This window comes from Taudactylus pleione, unplaced genomic scaffold (genome assembly GCF_031769625.1).
Source record: "Taudactylus pleione unplaced genomic scaffold, aTauple2 ptg000109l, whole genome shotgun sequence".
In the NCBI taxonomy this organism is placed as follows: domain Eukaryota; kingdom Metazoa; phylum Chordata; class Amphibia; order Anura; family Myobatrachidae; genus Taudactylus; species Taudactylus pleione.
This window is the reverse complement of record NW_028284511.1, coordinates 498,355-525,468: the sequence shown is the minus strand read 5'-3', so window position 1 is coordinate 525,468 and position 27,114 is coordinate 498,355. Positions and strand designations below refer to the sequence as shown.

At 44.5% G+C, this 27,114-nt stretch overlaps 1 protein-coding gene across 1 annotated transcript in view; it reads right to left on the bottom strand.

The window, feature by feature from the left end:
* Nucleotides 1-14,399, bottom strand: part of LOC148525208 (interferon-induced transmembrane protein 1-like) — a 34,831-nt gene extending 20,432 nt beyond the window's left edge. Inside the window, exon 1 of the mRNA XM_088471049.1 lies at nt 14,077-14,399. Coding sequence (XP_088327175.1) covers nt 14,077-14,328 — 252 coding nt within the window. The 5' untranslated portion in view covers nt 14,329-14,399. The remainder of the gene's footprint in view (nt 1-14,076) is intronic.
* Between the last annotated feature and the right edge of the window lie 12,715 nt (nt 14,400-27,114).

Here is a 27,114-nt window from a genome sequence, read left to right as displayed (position 1 = left end):
CATCAATTTCCTAGATGTCACTTTAACCATTAAAAATAATTTGATAATTACTACTGTATACACTAAAAAAACAGACAGGAATACTCTTTTGGAAGCTCATAGCTTTCATCCTCCAGCCTTAAAAGAGGTCTGGCTAAGTCACAAATGTTGAGGGTGGCACGCACCACAAGTGATGTCCATGAGGTAGAGTCACAAATTGACAACATTGTTCTTAAATTTAAACAACGTGGTTACAACTCCCATCTTCTTTTAAAACAGAAAGCAGAAGTGATGGCATTACTAGGGAATCCCATTTGATACCTAAACATAAAAAAATCAATTAAAACTGAGGTCCCATTTGTCACTGAATTTACACTTGCCAGCCTGGTTGTCTCCAAAGCTGCCAGATTCTATTATCACATCTGATAAAGATCTTCCAGTGTTCCGCAATAGTAAGCCCCTCATCAGCTATAAACGAGGACTCAACCTTAGAGACATGTTAGTTAAAACTGACATTACCCCGTATTCACAAAAAATACTAATACCTCCTACAAAAAACCAGGGTGTTATAAATGTGTCTCCTGTGTTACATGCAATTATTTGGAGACTGGACCATATTTCCATCATCCCCACTCGGGTAAAAAATACAAAATCAATCATGTTCTTACTAGAGATGTGCGCCGACCCTCGTGTTTTGGTTTTGGATCTGGATCCTCCTTGGTTTTGGATCTGGATTTGATAAAACCTCACCTCCGTGTTTTGTTTCCGTGTTTTGGTTTTGGATCTGGATTTTGTCTTAAAAAATCATAAAACAGCTAAAATCACATAAAATGGGCCTGTTTTTGTTCCTACAGTATAATTAACCTCCATAACATTAATTTCTAGTAATTTCCAATCAATTTTGACTACCTCAGAATATTATTTGCTTTATCTATCAAGGCCAAAAGGTTGCATCCAGCTAGCTGGCTGACTAAGCTAAGTGACACAGTGGGCAGCACTAACATGTGGCAGGTCAGCTTCTAATTTTCAACACGGATACAGTGTGTTATACAGTGTGGGTTGGATACACCAATAGTGCACTTACTGTGACAGTAGTGTCAGCAGAGCTGGGTTGCTGACGGTGTCCTCAGTACATGGATTGGCAGTGCTGCGGTGCTGGCAGTGTCCTCAGTGAAGCGTACCAGTGATGTCGGCAGTGCGGGGGTGCCAGCGGTGTCTTAAGTGCAGTTTTGCTGGCTGTATCGGCAGTGCAGGGGTGTTCTCAATGCAGGGCACCGGTGATGTCGGCAGAGCGGGGGTGCCAGCAGTGTCCTCAGTGCAGCTTTGCTGACTGTTTTTGCAGTGCAGAGGTGTACTCAATGCAGGGTGCCGGCGGGGTCGGTAGAGCGGGGATGGCAGCAGTGTCCTCAGTGCAGGTTTTCTGACTGTGTCGGCAGTGCAGGGGTGTTCTCAATGCAGGGTGCTGGCGGTGTCGGCAGAGTGTCGGTGCCAGCGGTGTCCTCAGTGCATGTGTGCTGACAGTGTCGGCAGTTCAGGGGTGCTGGTTGTGTCCTCAGTGTGGGAGTGTCGGCAGTGTGGGGGCCGCTGACGGTGTCCTCAGAATGTGATGCAGCAGTGCAGGGGTGCCGGCAGTGTCAGCAGCGGTGGTGTCGGCAGTGGGAGATGCTGCGAGTGGGGGTACCGGTGGTGTTGGCAGCGGGGGGTGCCAGAGGTGTCAGATGGCAGGGGGATGGCGGGTGCCATCTTCTTTTTCTTCTGTGTGCATTTTCAATAAGCTTAACGCTGATTGGCTGAGAGCTGTGACAGATGGCTTTCTCAGCCAATCTGCGTTAAGCCCGCTCAATACAAAACCTCGTGACCCGACAGTGGGGTCGCGAGGTTTTGCCTTGGTGAAGGATCCGGGGCAGGCAGCTTTGCTCGGATCGGCCCGGATCCCTGAAATTCGGGTGGGTTCGGATCTCTGAGATCAGAACCCGCTCATCTCTAGTTCTTACATGTTCATCTAAATTTGTAGTCTACTTAATAACTTGCCCATGTGGCCTTAGTTATGTAGGTCAAACTACTTGCATATTTAAAGAATGGATCGCCATGCACCGCTCCTCTATTAGGACAGCTATTGCGGGCAAAGATTCAGAGTCGCCCGTCATTTTAAAGAAGCCAGACATTCTTTAGCCAGCTTGCGTTACAAAATCATTGATCATGTCCCACCTCCTAACAGAGGTGGTGACCGAGCTAAACAGAGGCTCTGATTCAGAGCCGGACGCTCTAACAGAGCACTCGCCCTGAATCAGGGCCGTCCTGTCTGATTTTTAGAGCGGCCTCCTGGCCACTCGTATAGCTGTGGGTGACCACCCATAGCTATAGCGAGTGGCCAGGAAGATGGTCGCGATGGTCTTGACCATCGCGACCATCGGGCTTGCGATGAGACCCTTGTGGTAGGGTCTCGTTGCCGCAAGGCCTGGAGTGCTTTAGGCTCAAACAGAGCCAGATAGAGCCAGATTATTTAAAGGAGACATACAGTAGGGGTGAATGAGAGGGTCTTTCTAGTGGTGCTCTTTGATGTATGGAGAGTTTCATGGCTGTTTTCATTCTAAATTGGGACCTTATTTTTGTATTTGCATAGTATGTATATATCTTTTGCACAGATGGCCTGATTTAGCTTAGGACGGATTTTAAACCTGCACACAAGCAGTTTTCCAATTCTGTCCTTGCAATTATGGTAATACAGCAGAAGGAATCAAGCCTCATGCATCAATAAATTATCCGTGCTATGTTGTACAATGCAACATCATATAATCTGCAGGAACATTGGCCGGCTAAATGACCCATGGAGTCACACAAGCCGCCCGCCGCAGATGAGAGAATAAGGCTAGGAAATGGAGATCCTGGCCTCTTTGCTCCCCCCCCCTCCCCAACTGTGGCAATACATTTCCGTCACCACCCTCTCCCGCCCACAATCGGCAGCAGACTGACAGTCTGCAGCCACTCTGAGTGCGATCACACAGGATCTGTACTGCACATGAACATTAGGAATCTGCATTCAGCTGATTCAGGCCCAGAGGTTGCCAATGTGCTTGGTGAGTTGCTCACTGCTGCGGCTTGTCCAACCCCTTTGGTAATATTCTAACTTTGGGTATTGGAGCAATCAACCGTGAAAATATCTGCTGTGTATAAATTATGAGGTAGGTCAAGTATTAAATAAATGTTCATTTTTATCTGCTTTACAATATGACAGTGGTAACAATTAAAAAGTAACATTTGTAATATGATGTTTGTAAAAAGTGACAATTGAGTAACTATAATCAAAGTACTGTACTGTAAATAGGTAGCCCTGGTTCAGTAAGTGCCTGGTTCAAATCAAGATATTGGTATAGGCACGTAAAGAACAAATCTTACCTGAGACTAAAGTATATAGTACCAGTGATGATCATCCAGGTATCAAATTCAGTACCTGCTATTAAGCATTATTTGGCAAATGAGGCTGCTTCTTCATATGCACTTGATACAGTAATTCCTGCTCATGGCCTATGTGGAGTTTGCCTGCTGTCCCCAAGTTGGTGTGGGTTTCCTTTCCTCTGGGTGCTCCAGTCAGGGACGGCATCAGGGGGCATGCAGGGACTGGAATTCCGAGCCTGGACAGAAGGGGGAACTGCCTTTGGCTCCTACGGTTGACTGCCATGAGAGCTGCAAAGTGTCAGAACTTCTGGAGGCCATGGAAGAATTGGCCTCCGGGTGCCAGCTGTCAATGAGGCACAGAGAGATTACCCTATAACTGCTGTCTGCTTCCTGCTGATCACTGCAGCAGTGCAGGCAGTATTTATAGATTGATATATCCTATTCATTACTGTTAGGTCCATCCGGGCAGCCGCATGCCGGTGGTTGCCTGGTACATAACTTTTTTTTTTAATTGAGAAAAGGCACATGACATCACGCCACACCACTGACAGAAGATCCAACCACAGTGTGAAGAGGAGCAGAGATATGACACAGGAGAAGGTAAGTATCTGTGGGCTAGAAAGATAGAAGTGGTGCTGGCTGGAGAAACAAAAGTGCTGGCTGGAGAAACAGAACAGGTGCCGGCTGGAGAGACAGAAGAGATGCTGGGTAGGGGGGCAAAAGGGGTGCTGGCTGGAGAAACAGAAGGGGTGCTGGCTGGAGAAACAGAAGGGGTGCTAGATGGAGAGAAAGTAGAGGTGCTGGCAGGGGTGGTGGTAGAAGAGGTGCTGGCAGGGGTGGTGGTAGAAGAGGTGCTGGCAGGAGAAACAGAACAGGTGCAGGCTGGAGAGATAGAAGAGTTGCTGGGTGGGGGGCAGAAAGGGTGCTGGCAGGAGAGACAGAAGAAGTGCAAGCTCGGGAGGCAGAATGGGTGCTGGCTGGAGAGACAGAAGGGGCTGGAATTGCAGAAACACGGGGAGATGAGGCTGAAGGGAACTGGGGGGAAGTGGCTGGAGATTATTCTTAACTTGCATGTTTACTAGCACATTACTTTTTCCTTTGCAACCCAGCTTTGCAACTGCGCATGCAGTGAGGGGATGGGGAGGGAGGATGCCTATTTTGTCAGTCCCGGGCCCTACAATCTCTGATGGCAGCCCTGGTACCAGTTTTCTCCTTCACTCCAAAAACATACTAATAGATTAATTGGCTGCTAACAACAAATTTCACCCTAGTGTGTTTGGAGCTGATTCAGAGCCGCTCGCTAGATGCTACTGCTCGCACGATGTGTATGCAAATTGCACAGGCAGTGCAGTTGCACAGCAATCCATTAGTATGTCCAGTATTTCTTATAGAAAACAAATAAAAGTTCAGGATAAATGCTCCCCTTGTTAGAAATCAAATTGGTGTCACTTTCATGCAGAATCAGGTGCTTATTACCACAGTCTCAAATTCACAGATGTGGGATCTTCCTGGTCCTGATACTTGATATAGTATGGAACAAACACTATGGTTGCTTCTTGGGTAGGGAAAATACCTCAAAAAGATAATAAAAGCTCCATATAGTCTGATACCATTTCAACATTTATTAAAATAAATTTAACATTAAAAAGGAACATCAAACATACAAACAAGGGAATCCCCGGGTGACCGAGGTTCCTGCGTACCGTATTGTGTCTTATGGAGCCAGGCACACTTTTAGGATGTATGAAGGGTAGATGGTATACCCGGGTTAACTCCTTCACTCCCCATCAGTAGGTGTTCCTCAGGGACCCAAACGGATTTCAGTGATCATCTCCACCATTTCGTTTTGGCTTGTGGCAACCTTTATCAAGGTGAGAGGTGATGATCACTGGCTAGGCTTGATATAGGGTCTCTTAATAGACCTGCCTCTACATCAATTAAGAGTGTCATAACCAGCGCCGTTGAGAGCCTGGCTGGGCCCGGGTAATGGAGGAGGCATGGCCTACCTAATCGAGGGAAGCGTGGCCACGCCCCCTTGAAAAAAAGAAATAAGCATCACTTTATCAGCGCCGCGTAGTGGTGCGCTGTAAGCCCCCCAGCCTGGTGCTAAGCAGGGGGGCATGATCAGTGTGATCACTCCTCCCCACAGCCCCAAGAGACTGCTCCGGCTCCTGCATCAGCTGCAAGCAGTCTCACACAGCAGCCCAGCACAAGCTGTGTGCTGAGCTGCTGTGAGGGAGATGGGGGAGTGGGCGATGCCGGGCCCCCTTCGGCCCCTCTAGCAAGCCCGGGTAAACTGTACCCGCCCCCCCCTCTTGGCGCCCATGGTCATAATATGCGTTCCACTTGTGGAACACTAAAAATGGCCAAAGAACAGGGAGGTCGTCAGGCCAGAAGTCGCGTCATCGTGACTTCCGGTATCCGCGGCTGGAACATTCATTGGTGCAACCTTAGATATCCTCCGCTTAGTTCACTCGAAAAGCTGTCCAACTGGAAGTCACGATGTCGTGACTTCCGGTATTCACGGCTAGGGTGTCCACTTGTTCACTGGAATCACTGGAAGTTCATCACCTATCCCTGACTCAGATCAGTGTAGATAGAAGACGTGGCAAGCATGTGGGGAAAATTAAACTAATAGATCCCCCTTATATGGTTTTGGAATGTTTCAGAAACATAAAAAACATTGCTATTTAAAATATAAACAGACAGAAAACCTAAAAATTGTACACATCCCATACAACAGTAAATAGCAGCAGATAATACAAACAAAATAAACAAATAGGATAAAAAATGGATGAAAAATTGGATAAAAAATTGGAATAAGAGATGTGAAACCCTAGCATATAAATACCTAAAATATGATATATACATATCTAAAAAACATGAAGTTGTACATATAGAAGGGAATGGAAACACAGAAATAGAATACTTCATAAAAACCATTTAAGTTCAAATTCACTGTTATGACCCTTTGATTTTAAAGTTTTAAGATCATATATTGATTTCATTTCTGCTTTAGCTAGACATATGTCTAACTCCTTCACCCGTCATTTTCCTTCAATTATTTTAATGCCGACAATATTTTTAATACTGCTGGTAGAACAGGAATGGCTAACTTTAAAGTGCTTCAACAGGGTATGATTTAAAAAAACTTTTTTAAAATTCTAAGGTGTTCACCCCATCGATCCTTAAGTTTCCTCGAAGTTTTACCTACATACTGTAATCCGCATATACATTCTATGATGTATATGCAGTTAGTGCTATTGCAGGTAATGAAATCTCTCAATTCAAACTTCTGTTTTGTAGAACTTGAACTGTGTTCTGTGGTTTTGCTACTTTGGTTTTGGTGGGTTCTACAGACCAAACACATACTGCACCGGTGAAACCCGATGGTTTTTATTCTGTTGTTTTGTTTCTCTGGTATAGCACTCTTTAAAATCCGGTCTTTTAGGTTATTGGCTTTCCTATAAATGAAGCATTGTTTGGATGGTAAAATTATACTTAAATCTTGATCCTGTCTCAGGATATTCCAAAGTTTCTTCAATATGTATTCGGTGGTACGATATTGATTATTAAATCTAGTTATAAAAGGTAAAAATGGGCGATTATCTTTGTTGTCTCTCTGTATGTACTCTAAAAGATTACTTTGAGGAATATTAGAAAAATTTTCAATCTTTCTTTCCCTCTCCTGTGGATTATATCTTTTCTGGATAAAATTCTGTTTTAAACCATCTGTTTGTAGTTTAAATAGCATATAATCCATACAGTTATTCCTCACCCTTTGGATTTGGCCTTTAGGGACACTTTTCAGCCATCTGGGGTGATGTCTACTGGAGGTATTGATGTAAGAGTTGTTATCTGTTGCTTTTTGATGGTTTTTCATTTTTAGAATACTGCCTTCTTTATAAATCATCAAATCTAAAAAAATGACCTCTTTAAGACTATGGTTAAAAGCGAGATGAATATTTAAAACATTAGTATTTAAAAATTGATAAAAATCTAAAAGTCTCTCTTCTGTACCATTCCATATAAAAAGGATATCGTCTATATATCTAACCCTCCTCCCACCATCCCATAAACAGGTTTGCTTAACGAGTACCCATTGCAGTACCTTGCTGTTGCAAGTAAAATTGTCCATTAAACCAGAAAAAAATATTGTGCAAATGAAAGAAATTGCGTCTTTAATAAAATCGATTCTTTTTTCTCCTCCTTGGAATTCTGGATTTTTATTAAGACCATATTCTATGCTATCTACAAGACTGCTATAGCCAAGGCTGCTATAGCAAGAGTGCTTAGATTTTAAGTGCTTAGTTTAAACTGTAATTAGAATTTTTAAATTGAAGCCGGAGTTATTCAGGAGTTATTACTAGCTATATTAGTACCTGGAAGGAACTGTGATTTGATTTTTTTTTTATTTCTTATCATCCACAGGTAATTAACTACTGCACCCAACATACTGCTGCTTGGTTTTTATTTGCTCAGCCTTTAAAATTGATAGGTAATTAACTACTGCTCCCAACATACTGCTGCTTGGTTTTTATTTGCTCAGCCTTTAAAATTGATAGGTAATTAACTACTGCACCCAACATACTGCTGCTTGGCTCTTATTTGCTCAGCCTTTAAAATTGATAGGTAATTAACTACTGCACCCAACATACTACTGCTTGGTTTTTATTTGCTCAGCCTTTAACATTGATAGGTAATTTAACTTTAGAGTATTTCATATAGTTTTAAAATCTGTATCAAGGTAGGAAACTACTCTGTATCTGTGTTTGTAGATTGTCCTCTCACAATTTGTTTATTTGATTGCTGATCCTTTGTTGTTTGAGGAGAGTGTTAGAGGAGGGGTAGAATTAGTGTGAACACCTGGTTTTAGCCATACGTATTGCTTATCTGCAAGGCTGCTGTAGCAAGAGTGCTTAGATTTCAAGTGCTTAGTTTAAAGTGTAATTAGAATTTTTAAATTGAAGCTGGAGTTATTCAGGAGTTAAACAGGAGGAGAACAGAAGGAGAATTAACAAATCAACAATTCCTGGTATTAATGACTGTTTTTATCTACCACCACATTTCCACCATGCGTATGGATCATGCCTGTACCTGGATCACCAACGCATTCCGGATCCCCCCAGCAATTATACCCCATGCAATCCACTTATCCACTTCAACTATGCCATACCGAGCGACACAGCAAGATGACCACTCAAATGGATCATGGTTGCGAACCCCAAATCTTGAGGTTTGGTGTAACTTTGCTCAACTCATTGTCTTTTCCTCATAAGTTTAAACTAACCTTTCCTTAGATGTTATATTACTGTGACCCTTGTATCCAGCCCATCTGTGTCACCCCTGTCTGTCTGCCCCCTCCCCTTTAGAATGTAAGCTTTCACGAGCAGGACCCTCTTCCCTCATGTGCTTCTTCTTCACTTAATTATACTTTGATTTACAACAGCACCCAACCCTTGGTTGCTGACACAATGCAATGTATTAATCATGTATCTGTCTTGCATTGTTTGTACTGTTAATAACTGTTTTCTTGTGTGCTCATTTGTTTATGTACATTGTAAGGCACTGCGGAACCCTTGTGGCACCATATAAATAAAGGATAATAATAATAATACTATTAATGCCTTCCTGATGATTGATGATCGTATAAAAGGCAGTCACGTCAGCTGTGAACAGGAAATCCTCTTCTCTAATTTGTATTTCTTTTATTTTTCTAATGACTTCTATGGTGTCCTTTACACAGACCTTTACCTCTTTTTCCCCTACTTTTTCTCTTTGGTAGTTGTGTTAATTTCTTCTGTGTTTCCTCCAATTCCTCTCTAAAAAATCTTTGTCACCAAGAAATGGAGAAAACACATAAGAAATTACCACAACTACCAAAGAGAAAAAGTAGGGGAAAAAGAGGTAAGGGTCTAGGGAAGAGATTAAAAAACAGAATACCCCAAAACCAAAATAATATCCAATCTACCCTGACCAATACCAAGATCTTCAATTGAAGCTCACATACCCTAACCGAGGATGAATCCTCAGTATTAAAGAAAGGGCTCAAATTCGCTCAAAGTAAAAGCTCACAAATTTGAGACATACGTTAACATACAGAAGTATATCAGGAACCTTTCTTTAAAAAAATATTTCTTGGGACAAAAAATGTATGCTATTGAAGAGAAACCTAACCCTTTTAAAATAAAATACACGTTTTATCCCACATTCTCATAACGATGCTTTGTGGAAAGTTTTAACAAAACTGTTTGTGATGAACTGGACAAAATAAATACTGTCAGAAATAATGAGCCGAATTTAACGTAGAAAGAGATGGAGGCAATTAAGTCACTGGGAAAAAATAAAGATTTAACCATCAAGCCTGCAGACAAAGGTGGTGGTGTTGTAGTCATGGACACAGATAGGTACAAACAGGAAGTCTTTAGACAATTAAACGATAAAGATACCTATAAACTTCTCAAAAGTAATCCATGTGAAAAGATTGGAATAAAACTCATTAATATGGTAAAAACATTTGTAGAAGAAGGTACATTATCACAACATGAATCAAAATATATCATCAAATCGAATCCCGCCATACCAGTGATGTACATTCTAGCAAAGATACACAAGGATGAAAATAATCCCCCGGGACATCCAATAATAGCAGGCACAGACTCTTTAAAGTCCAATTTGTCACATTTTGTAGACTTCCATTTACAGCCCGAGGTAATTAAATAAAGATCATATGTAAAGGACACCATAGAAGTCATTAGAAAAATAAAAGAAATACAAATTAGAGAAGAGGATTTCCTGATCACAGCTGACGTGACTGCCCTTTAAACGATCATCAATCATCCGGAAGGCATTAATAGTGTAGAATATGGTCTTAATAAAAATCCAGAAATCCAAGGAGGAGAAAAAAGAATCGATTTTATTAAAGATGCAATTTCTTTAATTTTGCACAATAATTTCTTCTGGTTTAATTGACAATTTTACTTGCAATAGCGAGGTACTGCAATGGGTACTCGTTTCAGAACCATCATACGCAAACCTGTTTATGGAATGGTAATAGGAGACCCAAGTGTACAATAGCCAATATGCAAATAATATCCTTTTATGGATTCGATATATAGACGATATCCTTTTTATATGGAATGGTACAGAAGAGAGAATTTTAGATTTTTATCAATTTTTAAATACTAACGTTTTAAATATTCATCTCGCTTTTAACCATAGTCTTAAAGAGGTCAATTTTTTAGATTTGATGATTTATAAAGAAGGCAGTATTCTAAAAATGAAAAACCATCAAAAAGCAACAGATAGCAACTCTTACATCAATACCTCCAGCCATCACCCCAGATGGCTGAGAAATGTCCCTAAAGGCCAAATCCAAAGGGTGAGGCATAACTGTATGGATGATATGCTATTTAAACTACAAGCAGATAGTTTAAAACAGAATTTTATCCAGAAAGGATATAATCCGCAGGAGATGGAAAGAAAGATTGAACATTTTTCTAATATTCCTCAAAGTAATCTTTTAGAGTATATACAGAGAGACAACAAAGATAATCGCCCATTTTTACCTTTTATAACTAGAATTAATAATCAATATTGTACCATCAAATACATATTAAAGAAACATTGGCATATCCTGAGACAGGATCAAGATTTAAGTAAAATTTTACTATCCAAACAATGCTTCATTTATAGGAAAGCCAATAACCTAAAATACCGGATTTTAAAGAGTGCTATACCAGAGGAACAAATCAACAGAATAAAAACCACCGTGTTTCACCGGTGCGGTATGTGTTTGGTCTGTAGAACCCACCAAAACCAAAGTAGCAAAACCACAGAATACAGTTCAAGCTCTACGAAACAGCAGTTTGAAATTAGAGATTTCATTACCTGCAATAGCATTAACTGCATATACATCATAGAATGTATATGCGGATTACAGTATGTAGGTAAAACTTCGAGGAAACTTAAGGATCGATGGGGTGAACACCCTAGAAATATTTACTTTAAAGATAGCCATTCCTGTTCTACCAGCAGTATTAAAAATATTGTCGGCATTAAAATAATTGAAAAAAATTGGCGGGTGAAGGAGTTAGACATATGTCTAACTAAAGCAGAAATTAAATCAATATATAATCTTAAAACTTTAGAACCAAAGGGTCATAACAGTGAATTTTAACTCAAATGTTTTTATGAAGTATTCTATTTCTGTGTTTCCATTCCCTTCTATATGTACAACTTCATGTTTTTTAAATATGTATATATTATAGTTTAGGTATTTTATTGCTAGGGTTTCACATCTCTTTTCCAATTTTTTTATCCATTTTTTCATCCATTTTTTTCTCCTATTTGTTTATTTTTTTGTATGATCTGCTGCTATTTACTGTTGTATGGGATATGTACAATTTTTATGTTTTCTGTCTGTTTATATTTTTTGCAACAATGTTTTTTATGCTTCTAAAACATTCCAATACCATATAAGGGGGATCTAGTAGTTTAATTTTCCCCACATGCTTGCCGCTTCTTCTATCTACACCGGATCTGCATCAGGGATTGGTGACGCACTTCCGGTAAGTCACGACATTCTGGTTGGACGGCTTTCCAAGTGAACTAAGCGGAGGATATCTAAGGTTGCATCAATGGATGTTCCAGCCACAGATACCGGAAGTCGCGATGATGCGACTTCCAGCTAGATGGCCTCCCTGTTCTTTGCCCATTTTTAGCATTCCACAAGTGGAACGCATTTTATGACACTCTTAATTGATGTAGAGGCAGGTCTATTAAGAGACCCTATATCAAATCTAGCCAGTGATCATCATCAGAGCCAAAAGCACTCCCACTACACTTCACTAGGGATGTCAGTGGGGCCAGCCCCAGATGGTAGGCGTTCCCATGGGAACGCCTCCGTCTGGGCAGCCACGCCCCCGGGACACGCCCACCAAAGGGGGCGTGCTGTCAATCACCAGCGACAGCACGCCCCCTCTGGTGCAAGACCCTTAACAACGGCTTGGCCGTCGTTATTCGGGTCTCGCGCATGCGCACGATGGAGCCGCCTTGGGCACCATCGACGATGGTGCACTTGGGCACCATCGACCCGCTTGCGACCGCTCAGCGCTCGCGAGCGGGTCAGAATCAGGCCCAGTGTTCCATATGAGTAGCCACAGATAGATGGTATAATCAAGCTATTTGATCACTACAGTATATAATATAAAGACATGGAAACTGTAAAAAAGTAAAATGATGAAAAAGTCACAAGTATTAATTATAGTGGATAGCTTACCACTTATAGATGGTGTTAATTAGACAATCAGGCTATGCTGAAGTGTTCAGCATATGAACTCCGGTCCGTCCTGTATGCTGAGGCTCCGTCCACAGAGCTCAATGAGACCGACGTCTCTACCCAGCTTGGGGCGGTGCACAGCAGCCGCACAAGTCAGCCGAATGGTCTGTGACTCCTGCAGTGTTCTCAAAGAGCTGAACTGTATGCAAATGGCTAACACGCTGGTAAATTGCAAATCCACCACTGATGTAACACTGCAATTGCCGGGTGTTGTCCGTGAAGGTAAATAAACCGGAATTGAATACCACAGGCTTCCCCGAGCAGGTCCGTGCAACCTTTGGCGTGATCAACAGAAACGATGGATATACCATCCTAAATACACAACTAGCCCCAGACTTTTCATAGCCAGTCCTGGTTGTTTAAGTACAGGGGAAAAAATTGTGTAGGGTTCCCCCTGTACTTAGCACAACCAGCACCAGACTCAGATCCGGTCCTGGTTTCCCTTAGTAACATACGTCATCTCCAAGAAGTGTCTTAAACAATCGGTAACATTGGCCCCATACACAACACTTGTGGTTGACCCTACCTTATCGCAAACACTGCGAGTGCTGCTGTGTGTAATTCAGCCATGAATGTTGACGAGGCATCTTAATTATGTACGCCCCTGTAATGGCGTTTAAACACACAGACGCGCCTGCGTTCGCACCACCACACCCCCATTACCATCGACCTCCCCATGTCACCACCCACAAACGGCACGTCCTGTCACCCATGCTTGCGGTGCCTCTATGTACTGGCTGTGATCGCTTCCCGATCGCAGTGACTGGTTCGCACTGCATCTTATACGCATGCACAGATTGAAAACATCGACTGGCTGCATTGAACCATAGTAAATATACCCCCAGATTACCAAATTTAGGGATCCAAAGCTTTACTTGAACTGCAAATGTTTACGCGCCCCCCCGCCTTCCTCCCCCCCCCAAAAAAAACATGCATATTGTCTGCAAGTACATGTTCATTCTGTGTATGCTCACTATAGATTATTCATAACAGCTTAAATAAGATGCACTTTGGTTAGAAAACACAATTTGTTTTATGCTTCTTATAATGTGGATTATGATAACACTGGTAAACTGTTTACGATAATATTTATGCAGGGACACCTTAATCTCTGGATAGTTAGATTTAGACATTATTTTCCTTTATGGATATAGCAGCCAGAAATCCAGGGTTGCTCTGAATTGTGTAATTTTATTATTGTGAAAGGGTTGGATGGTGAAAGGACTGTGGACTAATGACCTGAATTTGAGCCAACAACATAAAACGCATCATTTTGCTGCATTATAGGCCAAAGAGTAACATTTCTATCTATAGTACTGTAGAAGATTCTTGGTACTAGGCATAAGGAATCACTTGCTTACCTTGACAGAGAACACAAGGGCAATAAGCCCTAGACAGCAGAAATTCATATACATGGCGTTGAAGAGTGACCAGATTATGTGATCTCGCACAGGAGGATCTTCTGGCATTATGGTCACCACAGTGGACTGTATATGCTGGCTTGGGCTATTCCGAAGCATCATTTCCACCTTCAGAGGATCGTAGCCCTGGGCAGTGGACAGAGGTGGCGAGTTCAGCTCTCGTGCATAATCACTGTTTTCCATAACTCCCATGTACTGTACTGTAGCAGAGGAAACTTTCAAAGCTTTCCTGTGGAGCTCACTGAGATGTGTGCAGCAGTGGAGAGAATGCTGGCTTGTTAAGTGGTGGGAGGGAAAGGAGGAATCTGGTGCCTCAGAGAACACTATGTCCCTGCATTGATTAACCAACAGGTTTAAGTTTCACTTTAAATAAGTATAAGTATATTGACACTCCAGAATATATATTATATATATATCCATGTTATGCCCGGCAATCCTGGATATTAATTCAGTAATGCTGTGGTGCCTTCCTAGGGTGATGGCACACCCAAATATATCAAGCAAGTAAGGCGGCACTTTCCAGACTTCATTAGTATAAATAAAAGTCCTTTATTCCAACTGTGAGATTCATGATTAGATCATTTGTGATTTATTGATGCATGTCTTGAGGGTATATAAGGTGTTACCCATGTTTGTTAATTGTACTGTTTGTCCCTGAAGACGGGGGCTCTACGCCGAAACGTCGTTGGAATAAAGGACTTTTATTTATATACTAACGAAGTCTGGAGAGTGCCGCCTTACTTGCTTGATATATTTGGGTGTGCCATCACCCTAGAAAGGCACCACAGCATTACTGAATTATTATCCTGGAGTGCCGGGCATAACATGTATGTAAAGGAGAGTCATTGTTAGCTACACGAGACAACCCAGCCAAGGCACCCAGATAGCTATAAAGTGCTTGTTTGATACCCTACAGAAGGACATTGTCTTACACGGCAGGTTTTTTCCTGCCAGGTAATGTTTTTACTAGAACCAGTATTGGAATTTTATAACAGTGTATCACACGGGCAGGCATTGCAGCAGATATGTCTCTGCTTAACACTGTCAGTGATCCAGTCCTGGAGTTCGCGTCAATAGATACTGAGGAATTATTTTTCTCAGATGTAGAAGCAGCATCCATCTTATACAAACAAGGTCTGGATGATGATGCCTCTATATTAGGGGTGAGCGGGTTCGGATTTCTGAAATCCGAACCCCCCCGAGCCCCCCCGATCCGAGTCCGATCCGAGTCAGGCTCGACTTTTCCCGCCTGACTCGGATCTGAAATCGAGGCAAAACGTCATCATCCCGCCTTCCGAGTCTCGCGGGTTTTGGATCCTATATAAGGTACCCGCGTCGGCGCCATTTTCTCACTCGGCTGTGGACAGTGAAGAGGGAGGGTGGGAGTTAGGGCTGTGTAGTGTAGTGTAGTGTAGTGCTGCTGTTGTCCACTACTTCAAAGTCCATAGGGGCTGGCTGTGTTGTGCTGTGCTGCTGTTGTTAATAGGGGCTGTGTCCACTACTTCAAAGTCCATAGGGGCTGGCTGGACTGTGTTGTGCAGTCAGTTCTCCATAGGGGCTGTGTCCACTCCAAAGTCCTGTGCAGTGTCCCAGTCCTAAAGGGGTGCTGTAGTGTTGTCCAGGGGGTGCTCTGTCCATCAGGGGTGCTCCCCCCAAGTGCTAAAAAAATAATATATTTTCTGTGTTTGTGAATTGTGTGCGCAGTAGCCGCACGTGCATCAACAAAGTAGTGCCAAGCGTGCGCCTGTGTCATAAGTAAAGGGCCGGCTGGCTTGACCGTTAAAGGGTGCTGTAACCCCCGAAAGTACACTCCAATCCAAACCAAAAAAAAATTATTTTCTGTGTTTGTGAATTGTGTGCGCAGTAGCCACACGTGCATCAACAAAGTAGTGCCAAGCGTGCGCCTGTGTCATAAGTAAAGGGCCGGCTGGCTTGACCGTTAAAGGGTGCTGTAACCCCCGAAAGTACACTCCAGTCCAAACCAAAAAAAAAATTATTTTCTGTGTTTGTGAATTGTGTGCGCAGTAGCCGCACGTGCATCAACAAAGTAGTGCCAAGCGTGCGCCTGTGTCATAAGTAAAGGGCCGGCTGGCTTGACCGTTAAAGGGTGCTGTAACCCCCGAAAGTACACTCCAGTCCAAACCAAAAAAAAATTATTTTCTGTGTTTGTGAATTGTGTGCGCAGTAGCCGCACGTGCATCAACAAAGTAGTGCCAAGCGTGCGCCTGTGTCATAAGTAAAGGGCCGGCTGGCTTGACCATTAAAGGGTGCTGTAACCCCCGAAAGTACACTCCAGTCCAAACCAAAAAAAAATTATTTTCTGTGTTTGTGAATTGTGTGCGCAGTAGCCGCACGTGCATCAACAAAGTAGTGCCAAGCGTGCGCCTGTGTCATAAGTAAAGGGCCGGCTGGCTTGACCGTTAAAGGGTGCTGTAACCCCCAAAGTACACTCCAGTCCAAACCAAAAAAAAAATTATTTTTCTGTGTTTGTGAATTGTGTGCGCAGTAGCCGCACGTGCTTCAACAAAGTAGTGCCAAGCGTGCGCCTGTGTCATAAGTAAAGGGCCGGCTGGCTTGACCGTTAAAGGGTTCTGTAACCCCCAAAGTACACTCCAAAACAAAAATATATATATTTTCTGTGTTTGTGACTTGTGTGCACTGTGGCTGCACGTGCATCAACAAAGGAGCAGCGCCAAGCGTGCGCCTGTGTCCCATAAGTAAAGAGCCGGCTGGCTCATTTCTTAAAGGGTGGTGTAACCCACAAAGTGCACTACTCTCCAGCTAATATAAAAAAATATTTTCTGTGTTTGTGTGCGCTTTAGCCGCACGTATATATCAATATAACATAAATGGAGGACCAAACTTTCTCCGATAAAAATAAAATAGGGAAAGATCAAGAACCACTTCCTCCTAGTGCTGTTGCTGCTGCTGGGAGTTGTTCATCATCCCAGAGAGGAAGTAGGAACATCACTACTTTTACTAAACAATTGACCCTCCAACAGTCCCTAGCGATGAGGATGAAGTACGACAGCAGTCATCCTGAAGCAAAACGTATAACTGAGGCCTTGACTGCTATGTTGGTGTTAGACGTGCGTCCGGTATCCGCCATTAGTGCAGTGGGATTTAGACAATTGATGGAGGTAGTGTGTCCTCGGTTCCAAATCCCGTCTAGATTCCACCAGCATCCTCAAAGCAGCAGCGACAAGCGTGCATCTGTCTGTTAAAGGGTGGTGACACCCTCAAAGTGTGCTACACAAACAATTAAAATATTGTTCTTTTTTTTTCTGTCTTTGTGAAATGTGTGGGCTGTAGCCGCACCTGCATCCTTAAAGCAGCAGCGACAAGCGTGCGTCTGTCTGTTAAAGGGTGGTGACACCCTCAAAGTGTGCTACACAAACAATTAAAATATTGTTCTTTTTTTTTCTGTCTTTGGGAATTGTGTGGGCTGTAGCCGCACCTGCATCCTCAAAGCAGCAGCGACAAGCGTGCGTCTGTCTGTTAAAGGGTGTTGTAACTCTCAAAGTGCTCCAAAAAATAAAATAAAAATTTTAATGTGTTTGTGACTTGTGTGCGATGTAGCCGCACTTGCATCCTCAAAGCAGCAGCGACAAGCGTGCGTCTGTCTGTTAAAGGGTGGTGACACCCTCAAAGTGTGCTACACAAACAATAAAAATATTCTTCTTTTTTCTGTCTTTGTGAATTGTGTGGGCTGTAGCCACACCTGCATCCTCAAAGCAGCAGCGACAAGCGTGCGTCTGTCTGTTAAAGGGTGGTGTAACTCTCAAAGTGCTCCAAAAAATAAAAAACTATTTTTTTAATGTGTTTGTGACTTGTGTGCGATGTAGCCGCACTTGCATCCTCAAAGCAGCAGCGACAAGCGTGCGTCTGTCTGTTAAAGGGTGGTGACACCCTCAAAGTGTGCTACACAAACAATAAAAATCTTCTTCTTTTTTCTGTCTTTGTGAATTGTGTGGGCTGTAGCCGCACCTGCATCCTTAAAGCAGCAGCGACAAGCGTGCGTCTGTCTGTTAAAGCGTGGTGACACCCTCAAAGTGTGCTACACAAACAATTAAAATATTGTTCTTTTTTTTTCGGTCTTTGTGAAATGTGTGGGCTGTAGCCACACCTGCATCCTTAAATCAGCAGCGACAAGCGTGCGTCTGTCTGTTAAAGGGTGGTGACACCCTCAAAGTGTGCTACACAAACAATAAAAATATTCTTCTTCTTCTTTCTGTCTTTGTGAATTGTGTGGGCTGTAGCCGCACTTGCATCCTCAAAGCAGCAGCGACAAGCGTGCGTCTGTCTGTTAAAGGGTGGTGTAACCCTCAAAGTGCGCTCCACAAACAATAAAAATATTCTTTTTTTTTTCTGTCTTTGTGAATTGTGTGGGCTGTAGCCGCACTTGCATCCTCAAAGCAGCAGCGACAAGCGTGCGTCTGTCTGTTAAAGGATTACATCGGTGACAGCATCCAAGTAGGCATGTCAGACAGTCCGTACCTGTACTGGCAGGAAAAAGAAGCAATTTGGAGTTCCCTGTACAAACTGGCTCTATTTTACCTGAGTTGCCCCCCCTCCAGTGTGTACTCTGAAAGAGTGTTTAGTGCAGCCGGGAACCTTGTCAGCGAAAGACGTAGGAGGTTGCTTCCACAAAATGTGGAGAAGATGATGTTCATAAAATGAATTATCAACTCTTCCAGGGAGACCAGCCTCCAGAACGTACAGAGGGACCTGTGGTTCCAGCAGGGATGAATTAATACTCTGTGAGGATGAGGATGTACACACTGAAGAGGGTGAGGAATCGGTGGATGAGGAGGATGAGGATGACATCTTGCCTCCGTAGAGCCAGTTTGTGCAGGGACAGATTAATTGCCAGCTTGTTTTGTGGGGGCCCAAACGAACCAATCATTTCAGCCACAGTTGTGTGGCAGACCCTGGCGCTGAAATGATTGGTTTGTTAAAGTGTGCATGTCCTGTTTATACAACATAAGGGTGGGTGGGAGGGCCCAAGGACAATTCCATCTTGCACCTGTTTTTTTTCTTTGCATTATGTACAGTTTGGGGCCTAGTTTTTCAAACTGCCATCCTGTCTGCCACTGCAGTTTCACGCCTAGATGGGTCACGTGTTTGTGCCGCCCACTCGTGTCGCTTAGCATAGTCATCCAGCTACCTCGGTGCAACCTTTTGGACATAAAAACACTATTGTGAGGTGTGAGGTGTTCAGAATAGACTGGAAATGAGTGGAAATTAAGGTTATTGAGGTTAATAATAGCATAGGAGCAGAAAAACCTACAAATTCTGTGATTTTAGCTGTTTTTATGCTTTTTTTCAAAAAAATACAGATCCAAAACACAAAACCCAGAACCCAAAACACGGAAGGGTGGTTTTGGCAAAACCAATCCAGATCCAAAACACGAAGAAAGATCCAGATCCAAAACCAAAACACGAAAAGTGGCCGGTGCACACCCCTACTCTATATTAACTAATGAGGCACTCTTTAAACAATGGTTCAATTTACAGCAAAAAGAATGATTTTCTTTACCATGGAATCAAGCCTTTCTGACTATTTTAAAAATAAACAGATACCAAGAGGTTTCCGATTAAAAAATACACCGACCATTGGGAGATATAATTTATCATTCTGTAGAAAATGGATAGGAATTCTTAATAAATGTTCCATGGACCTGTTACTTCTATTAATAGAGGAACCCACTAGGGAACTAGATATCAAGGGCAAGTTGGCAGACTTTGAAAAATCACATAAGGCTCCTATTACATCAGATACCAGCAATGGGGATAGAGAAATTGAACACACAAAAGGAGCTCTATAAGAGAAACTGAATCATTTTCAAGAAAGAAAAAGTATGTAAACTACAGCTGGACAAAAAAAATTATGCTTGGGTTAATCATACCAACCCTAGGAGGGAAAGACAACACCTCCCTAAATTTCGTAAACAGCGGCCTAGATTTAGAGACATGGAGGAATCCAGCATATCCATGAGTGAGACTGAAGCTCAGCCATCTACTTCATCAGAGCAAAATCCCCCTTTGGGGTTACAACCCTGATCTACAATGTATATAACACCGATCACCACGCCAACAGAGGATCTAGTATTTAACTTGTCATCCACGCTTTTAACTTTTTATGAAATGCAGGTTCTCTCAAAAGGTGTATCCTTTGTGCCAACTACAAGGCTATTACGTAAGGCAAGTTGTGGGACACCTACAAACTGAACAGGATGTTTCACTTTAAGGAACATTTTGATACACTGCCTGACACACAAATCCCGGCAGATGTGGTGGATATTCCCTTCCAACTGATTACAGACACCTGTGTGAGGCTGGTGAAAGAGCTGCAGAGACACTGGAAAACTGATTCTGATAGTGAAATACTCGCCCAGGTTATAGGCCCGAGGGTGACTAGTGTTAGGGATCCTGTGAGACCACTAAAAGAACTGCATTGCTGTTTGAAAGATTCTGTGCACCAGCCTGTAACATCTTGCCTGTGAACACTGCACTGTTTTGTATACTTGCATGTGGTGAGGAAATAACAATACCTACTCCAGCTAGATAGGGAAGTCACTTCCTGGAACAGCTAAGGCAAAACCCATCCCTGCTCCCAAGACAACCCGGACTCTGGGCCTGATTCAGACCTGCTCGCGAGTGCTGAGCGCTCGCAAGCAGGTCGATGTTGGCCCAGTGCGCATGTGCGAGACCCGGATAGCGACGTGCAAGCCGTCGCTCCGGGTCTTGTACCAAAGGGGGCGTGCTGTCGATGGTGAGTGACAGCACGCCCCCTTTGGTGGGCGTGCCGGGGGCGTGGCTGCCCAGACGGAGGCGTTCCCATGGGAACGTCTACCATCTGGGGCCAGCCCCACTGACATCACAAGTGATGTCAGTGGGAGTGCTCTCGGCTCTGATAGAGCCGAAAGCACTCCAGGGCTTGCGGCTACGAGTCCCTACCACAAGGGTCTCGTCGCAAGCCCGATGGTCGCGATGGTCTTGACCAGCGCAACCATCTTCCTGGCAGCTCGCTATAAGCTGTGGGTGGTCACCCACAGCTATACGAGTGGCCAGGAGGCCGCTCTAAAAATTAAGAAGGACGGCCCTGATTCAGAGCGAGCGCTCTGTCAGAGCGTCCGGCTCTGAATCAGGGCCTCTGTACTAAACCCAGGTTATAAGCCTGAAACAATGAGTTCTCCCAGGTCCCAGAGTCTCTCTGCCACTATATATATATATATATATATATATATATATATATATATATGTATAGGGTAAGCTACACGGGTCCTGAGTGCACCAGAATATAGTGGTAAACCAAGGATGTGATAGATTGAAAAGGGGAAGGATTAAATAACTGTGATGCCAGGTGGAAAATATGTAAACATTTGGAGGCAAAAACATGACAAGACATGGGGGCCATAAAATAAAGGGACCAACCAGGTGAGGGAGCTGATTACCGGCAAGACCAACTGAGCACTCACAAGTTCTGATGGTAAACTGCCATGCGATGCAGCTACATTGCGGGAAGTGACTCTGGGGGAGAAAGGCGGAGCAGCACCAAGGGGACCCATTGCTGGTTGACCTTGATGGTATGAAATCAACAGCTGGTGACTATCGATTGTTTCATCCACCGATGGTCATCCCTGCTTTAATACTTGCTGGACAGCGGGTCAATCAGGTCGTTGGGGCGGAACTTTGTGTGTGAGAGTGTGCATGTATGTTTAAATAAAATTATACTTTCACGGTGGGTGTGTCTTGTTGTTATTTTAATATTTATTTTGCATGTGAATTAGAAGTACCAGCCGGCCCTTAATGCCTGCATGCTGGCACTTTTGGTTCTCCAAGTACCAGCATGCAGGAGAGTCTTGCTGGGACCACTAGTTCTCCAGTAAAAGACTACAATATTTATCTATTTTTTAAACACAATCAACTCAGGGGTGTCTGGGATAGCCCAGGGCTATCAGCCCAGGCGTCCTGGAGAGGGGGAACCCCATTATTGGGGGGGTTCTCACCTCTCCAAGGATCCCTGGCCTGGGCTGACTAGCAGTCAGGTGTCAATGCTTTGACCAGGTACCCAGTGAAAGGGTACCCTGGTTGTGGCATTACACCTCCGCTAGAAAGAGTACGGTGCTGGTTATGGAAAATACAGGGAACCCCTACTCATTTTGTTCCCTATTTTCCACAACCAGGACTGACTCAACAGAGCGTGGTGCTGGTTCTTACAGTATAAGAGAACCCCAAGCATTTTTTCTCCTGTATTGTAAGGGTATGTAGTCAAGAAGCCGGTGGTCAAAATGCCGACCACCAGCTTCCCGACTGTGAAATCCTGCCATGGGACTAATGATAGGTGTCAAAATCCCGATGCCTATCATTATCCACCCACCGAAAACCCAACCCCCGGCATACCGAATGAAGGTAAGCCGGGCATCGCAAGCGGACAGCCGCTGGGGGGAAGGTTAGGTTTAGGGGCTCCCGGTGGTACTTAGGGTTAGGCAACCCCCTGGAAGGGTTAGGATTAGGCTAGGGAAAGGAGGGGTTATGGCTAGGCAACTCTGGTGGAAAGTTAGGGTTAGACACCCCCTGGAAGGGTTAGGTTGAGGGTGCGGGGAGGCGGTGTTAGGTTTAGGCACCCCTGGGGGGAGGTTAAGGTCAGGCACTAGGGGGGGAGGTTAGGGTTAGGAACCCCTAAGGGAGGGTTAGGGGGGGGAAGAGGGGTAGAGATAGCCGACTTACCTGCCCTGTCTGGATCTGTACTGTTCCATTTTGGGAAATGGAGGCTGTCGCCGCCCACTCCTGCCCACAAACGGCAGCAGACTGACAGTCTGCAGCCACTCTGAGTGCGAACACACAGGATCCATACTGCACATGTGCAGTAAGGGTCAGGCACCTGTGCAGATTCCCGAACATCAGCAATCTGCATTCAGCTGATTCAGGCCCAGAGATTGCCAATGTGCTCGGTGAGCTGCTCATTGTTGAGGCTTGTCCGACCCCTTTGGTAAAATTCTGACATTGGGTATTGGAGCAATCAACCTTGGAAGTGGAATGGGATTGAAGTACCGGGGGCTCAAATCCCGACAGTGACAATCCAACAGATCAAGATCCTGACGGGCATAGGTAAATACCCTAACCCTCCCCTCTCCCCCCCCCTAACCCTACCTTAGGGGTACCTAACGCTAACCTCCACCAGGGGTCCCTAAACCTAATCCCAACCTCCCCACACACCCTAAACCTAACCCCTCCGGAGGGGGTTGCCTAGCCTTAACCTCGCCACCTAGTGCCTAACCCTAACCGTCCACGGGTAGGGTGCCAAACCCTAAGTCCCCCCCATCCCTGGGTTAAGTGTTACACTTACCCGGCAGAGGACGATCGAGATGGTGGGAGTAAGTCTTCCGGCGTCGGGATTAAGATAGGCGTCGGCATTTCAATGCCTATCTTAAGTCCCTTGTCGGGCAGGTCATGTCGGAATTTAGACTGGTGGCATTGCATCTGCCTGTCTATTAACTACATCCCTTGGAAGTGTCTGCACTGTATAAATGATGAGGTAGATCAAGTATTAAATAAATGTTCATTTTTATCTGGTTTACAATATGACAGTGGTTTCAATTACAAAGTAACATTTGTAATATGATGTTTGTAAAAAGTGACAACTGAGTAACTATAATCAAAGTACTGTAAATAGGTAGCCCTGGTTCAGTAAGTGCCTGGTTCAAATCAAGATATTGGTATAGGCACGTAAAGAACAAATCTTAACTGAGACTGAAGTATATAATCCCAGTGATGATCATCCAGGTATGAAATTCAGTACCTGCTATTCAGCATTATTTGGCAAATGAGGCTGCTTCTTCATATCCATTTGATACAGTAATTCCTGCTCATGGCCTATGTGGAGTATGTATGTTTTTTTAATTGAGAAAAGGCATGTGGTGTTTACTTGTGCCACACCATTGTCAGAAGATCCATCCGCATGTGTGAAGAGGAGCAGCCATATGTCACAAGAGAAGGTAAGTGTGTGTGGGCTAGAAACAAGTGCTGGCTGGGGAGGTAAAAGAGGTGCTGGCTGGAGAAACAGAAAAGGTGCTGGCTGGAGAGACAGAAGGGGTGCTGGCTGGAGAGACAAAAGATTTGCTGGGTGGGGGGGCAGAAGGGGTGCTGGCAGGAGAGACAGAAGAGGTGCTGTCTGGAGAGACAGAAGAGGTGCTGGCTGAAGAGAAAGAAGGGGTGCTGGCTGGAGAGGCAGAAGGGGTGCTGGCTGGAGAGACAGAAGATGTACTGGCTGGGAAGGTAGGATGGGTGCTGGCTGGAGAGGCAGAAGGGGTGCTGGCTGGAGAGACATAAGGGGCTGGAGAGACAATGTGGGGCTGGAATTGCAGAAACATGGGAAGATGAGGCTGAAGAGAACTGGGGGGGAAGTGGCTGGAGATTATTCTTAACTTGCATGTTTACTAGCACATTACTTTTTCATTTGCTACCCAGCTGTGCTACTGCGCATGCAGCGAGGGAAACGAGGGAATAATTAGAAAAGGAGGGGATAATTTCGATATTTCTAATAACAGCAAAATGTAAACACAATACAATAAACATACATAACAAAAAAGCGAAATACCCAAGCACTCAGGTTTACATGTTTACTGTACTGTTTACCAGGGCCGCCATCAGGGGGGGGACTGCCAGGCCTCCAGTCCCGGGCCCGGACAGAGAGAGTGCCCAGGTGGCAGTGGTGGACACAGGCGACAGGTACTGGCACAGTCAGGGAGAAGGAGCACTGGGTGCAGTGCGGTGGTGTCATTAGAAATATGGAGCCAGCTGCGAGCCACTCACAGCTCGGAGAATGGCAGCCAATCAGGAGGAGCTGCCATTCCACGAGCCAATCACAGCTCGTGGAATGGCAGCCAATCAGGAGCAGCTGCTGTTCCTTGAACCAATCACAACCAGATCCATATATCAAATGCCATTGCCATGCCATGCTGCATCCGGTGATCCTCTTCCCCGCTACTACCACTTGGCCCCCTCTTAGAAAACACTGGAGTGCTCATTTGTAAGAAAATACAGGTATGCTGACCCCTGTAACCCAGCCAGCCTTTCCTACTGTGCCCCCCAGTCCAGCCAGCCTTCTCCTGCCTGCCTGCACCCCCTCCCCCAATCCAGTCAGTCTTCCCTGTGCCCTGCCCCAGTCCAGCCAGTCTTCTGTGCACCCTAGTCCAGCCAGCCTGTGTTTGCCCTGCCCCAGTCCAGCCAGCCTTCTCTGCGCCCTACCCCTAGTCCAGCCAGCCTGTCTTTCCTGCCCTACCAAAGTCCAGCCAGCCTTCCCTGCACCCTACCCCCTGGTCCAGCCAGCCTGTCTTCTCTGCCTTACCCCAGTCAAACCTGTCTTCCCTGCCCTACCCTTCCTTAGTCCAGCCAGTCTTCACTGCACCAACCCCAGTCCAGCCTGCCTGTCTTCCCTACCCTGGCCCAGTCCAGCTTGCCTGTCCTCCCTGCCATGTACCAGTCCAGCCTGTCTTCCCTGCCCTGGTCCAGCCATCCTTCTCTGTGCCATCCCTAGTCCAGCCAATTTACCTACCCTGCCCCTCACCCAGTGTAGCTGGCCTTCCCTGCCCTTTGCCCCCTCTAGTCCAACCAGCCTTCTCTAACAACTGCCCCCACAGCCCAAACTTTCAGAATCTTTAAACTGGTTTATGCACTAATTGATGACCCACCCCCAAAATAGCTCCACCCACATTATCCACGGGTCCGACCACCACTGCCGCATACCTCCAGATGGAGGGGGGGCCCTACCTAATTTATCAGTACCGGGCCCCACAATTTCTGATGGCAGCCCTGCTGTTTACTGTATTTGGTATGTTGCTCACAAGAGTGCCTCCCCACAGAGTCCTTTCCTTTCCTATATTCCCTTTGTGTAATGGACTCTGTGACCTCTTTGCTCTAAAACAGTGATGGCTATGAGATTTGTTCCCATATTGAGTACATAAGGCATGATTCAGAAATGAATGCTAATGCAATCGCAACTGCATTCTCTCATGGATCACAGTTGCTAAAATATGCTAATGCCTTCCAAAGCACAGCCAAGCGTAGAGCACCCACTGCGGCCTCTCATATCCATAAACATCGGTACCATCAATGCACATCAGGCAGTCATGCAGCATGTAAGTCAAGTCTGACCAGCTGTAAACACTGCAATTCTCCTCACACAGAGAGCTCACATGCTGTGGAGGAGATGACAATGGCTAATCTATGCATGCCCATGAAATGGCATTTAAACAGTCAAACACGCCAGCATTTTTCTAACCACCCCCCCCCCCCTGTTACTACCCCATGCTGACTACCTGTCACTCACTTTTCGAGTGGTTCCTCTGTTGAGGGCAAAGTTTCATTGCAATTACTACATGTGCACCGTGCAGCTTTCGCGTATGTACAGCATCAGCTCCATCTGCGAAAATATCTGCATTACGTAAATCTCAGAATCAGCTCATGAAGCACATCTTGGATTTCTATGACTTTGATTTTAGTCCCTAATTTTAAATGGGTAATGACTGCCTAACTTTTGTAGCTGTAAGCACTTTATTTCTGTGACTAATGTAGTGAACCACTCTTCATTGTAGCTGAAATGCCTAGTAGCGCCTGTGTCAATATACAAGCAATCTTTTCTGTGGTTGTCTGTGATGCTCAAAGCTGACTCATCTTTACTAGTGCTTTACTTATTCTGCATAGCATTTGCATTCTTCTATTTACATTCAGATCCTTTGTGACTTACTTTGTGACATATATAACAATTGTACTTGAATTGTCTGTGTTTCTCACTCTAATGGTGCATACACACATTCAGATCTGTCAGACGAACGACGAACTACGAACAATATGAATGATTTTACCAATGATTTCATGAACTATGAATGATTTTTGACATTTTGACAGTATTAAAATGAATGAAAATCAACCAAATCTGACTGCAAACACATCAGATGTCAGATATCATTATCT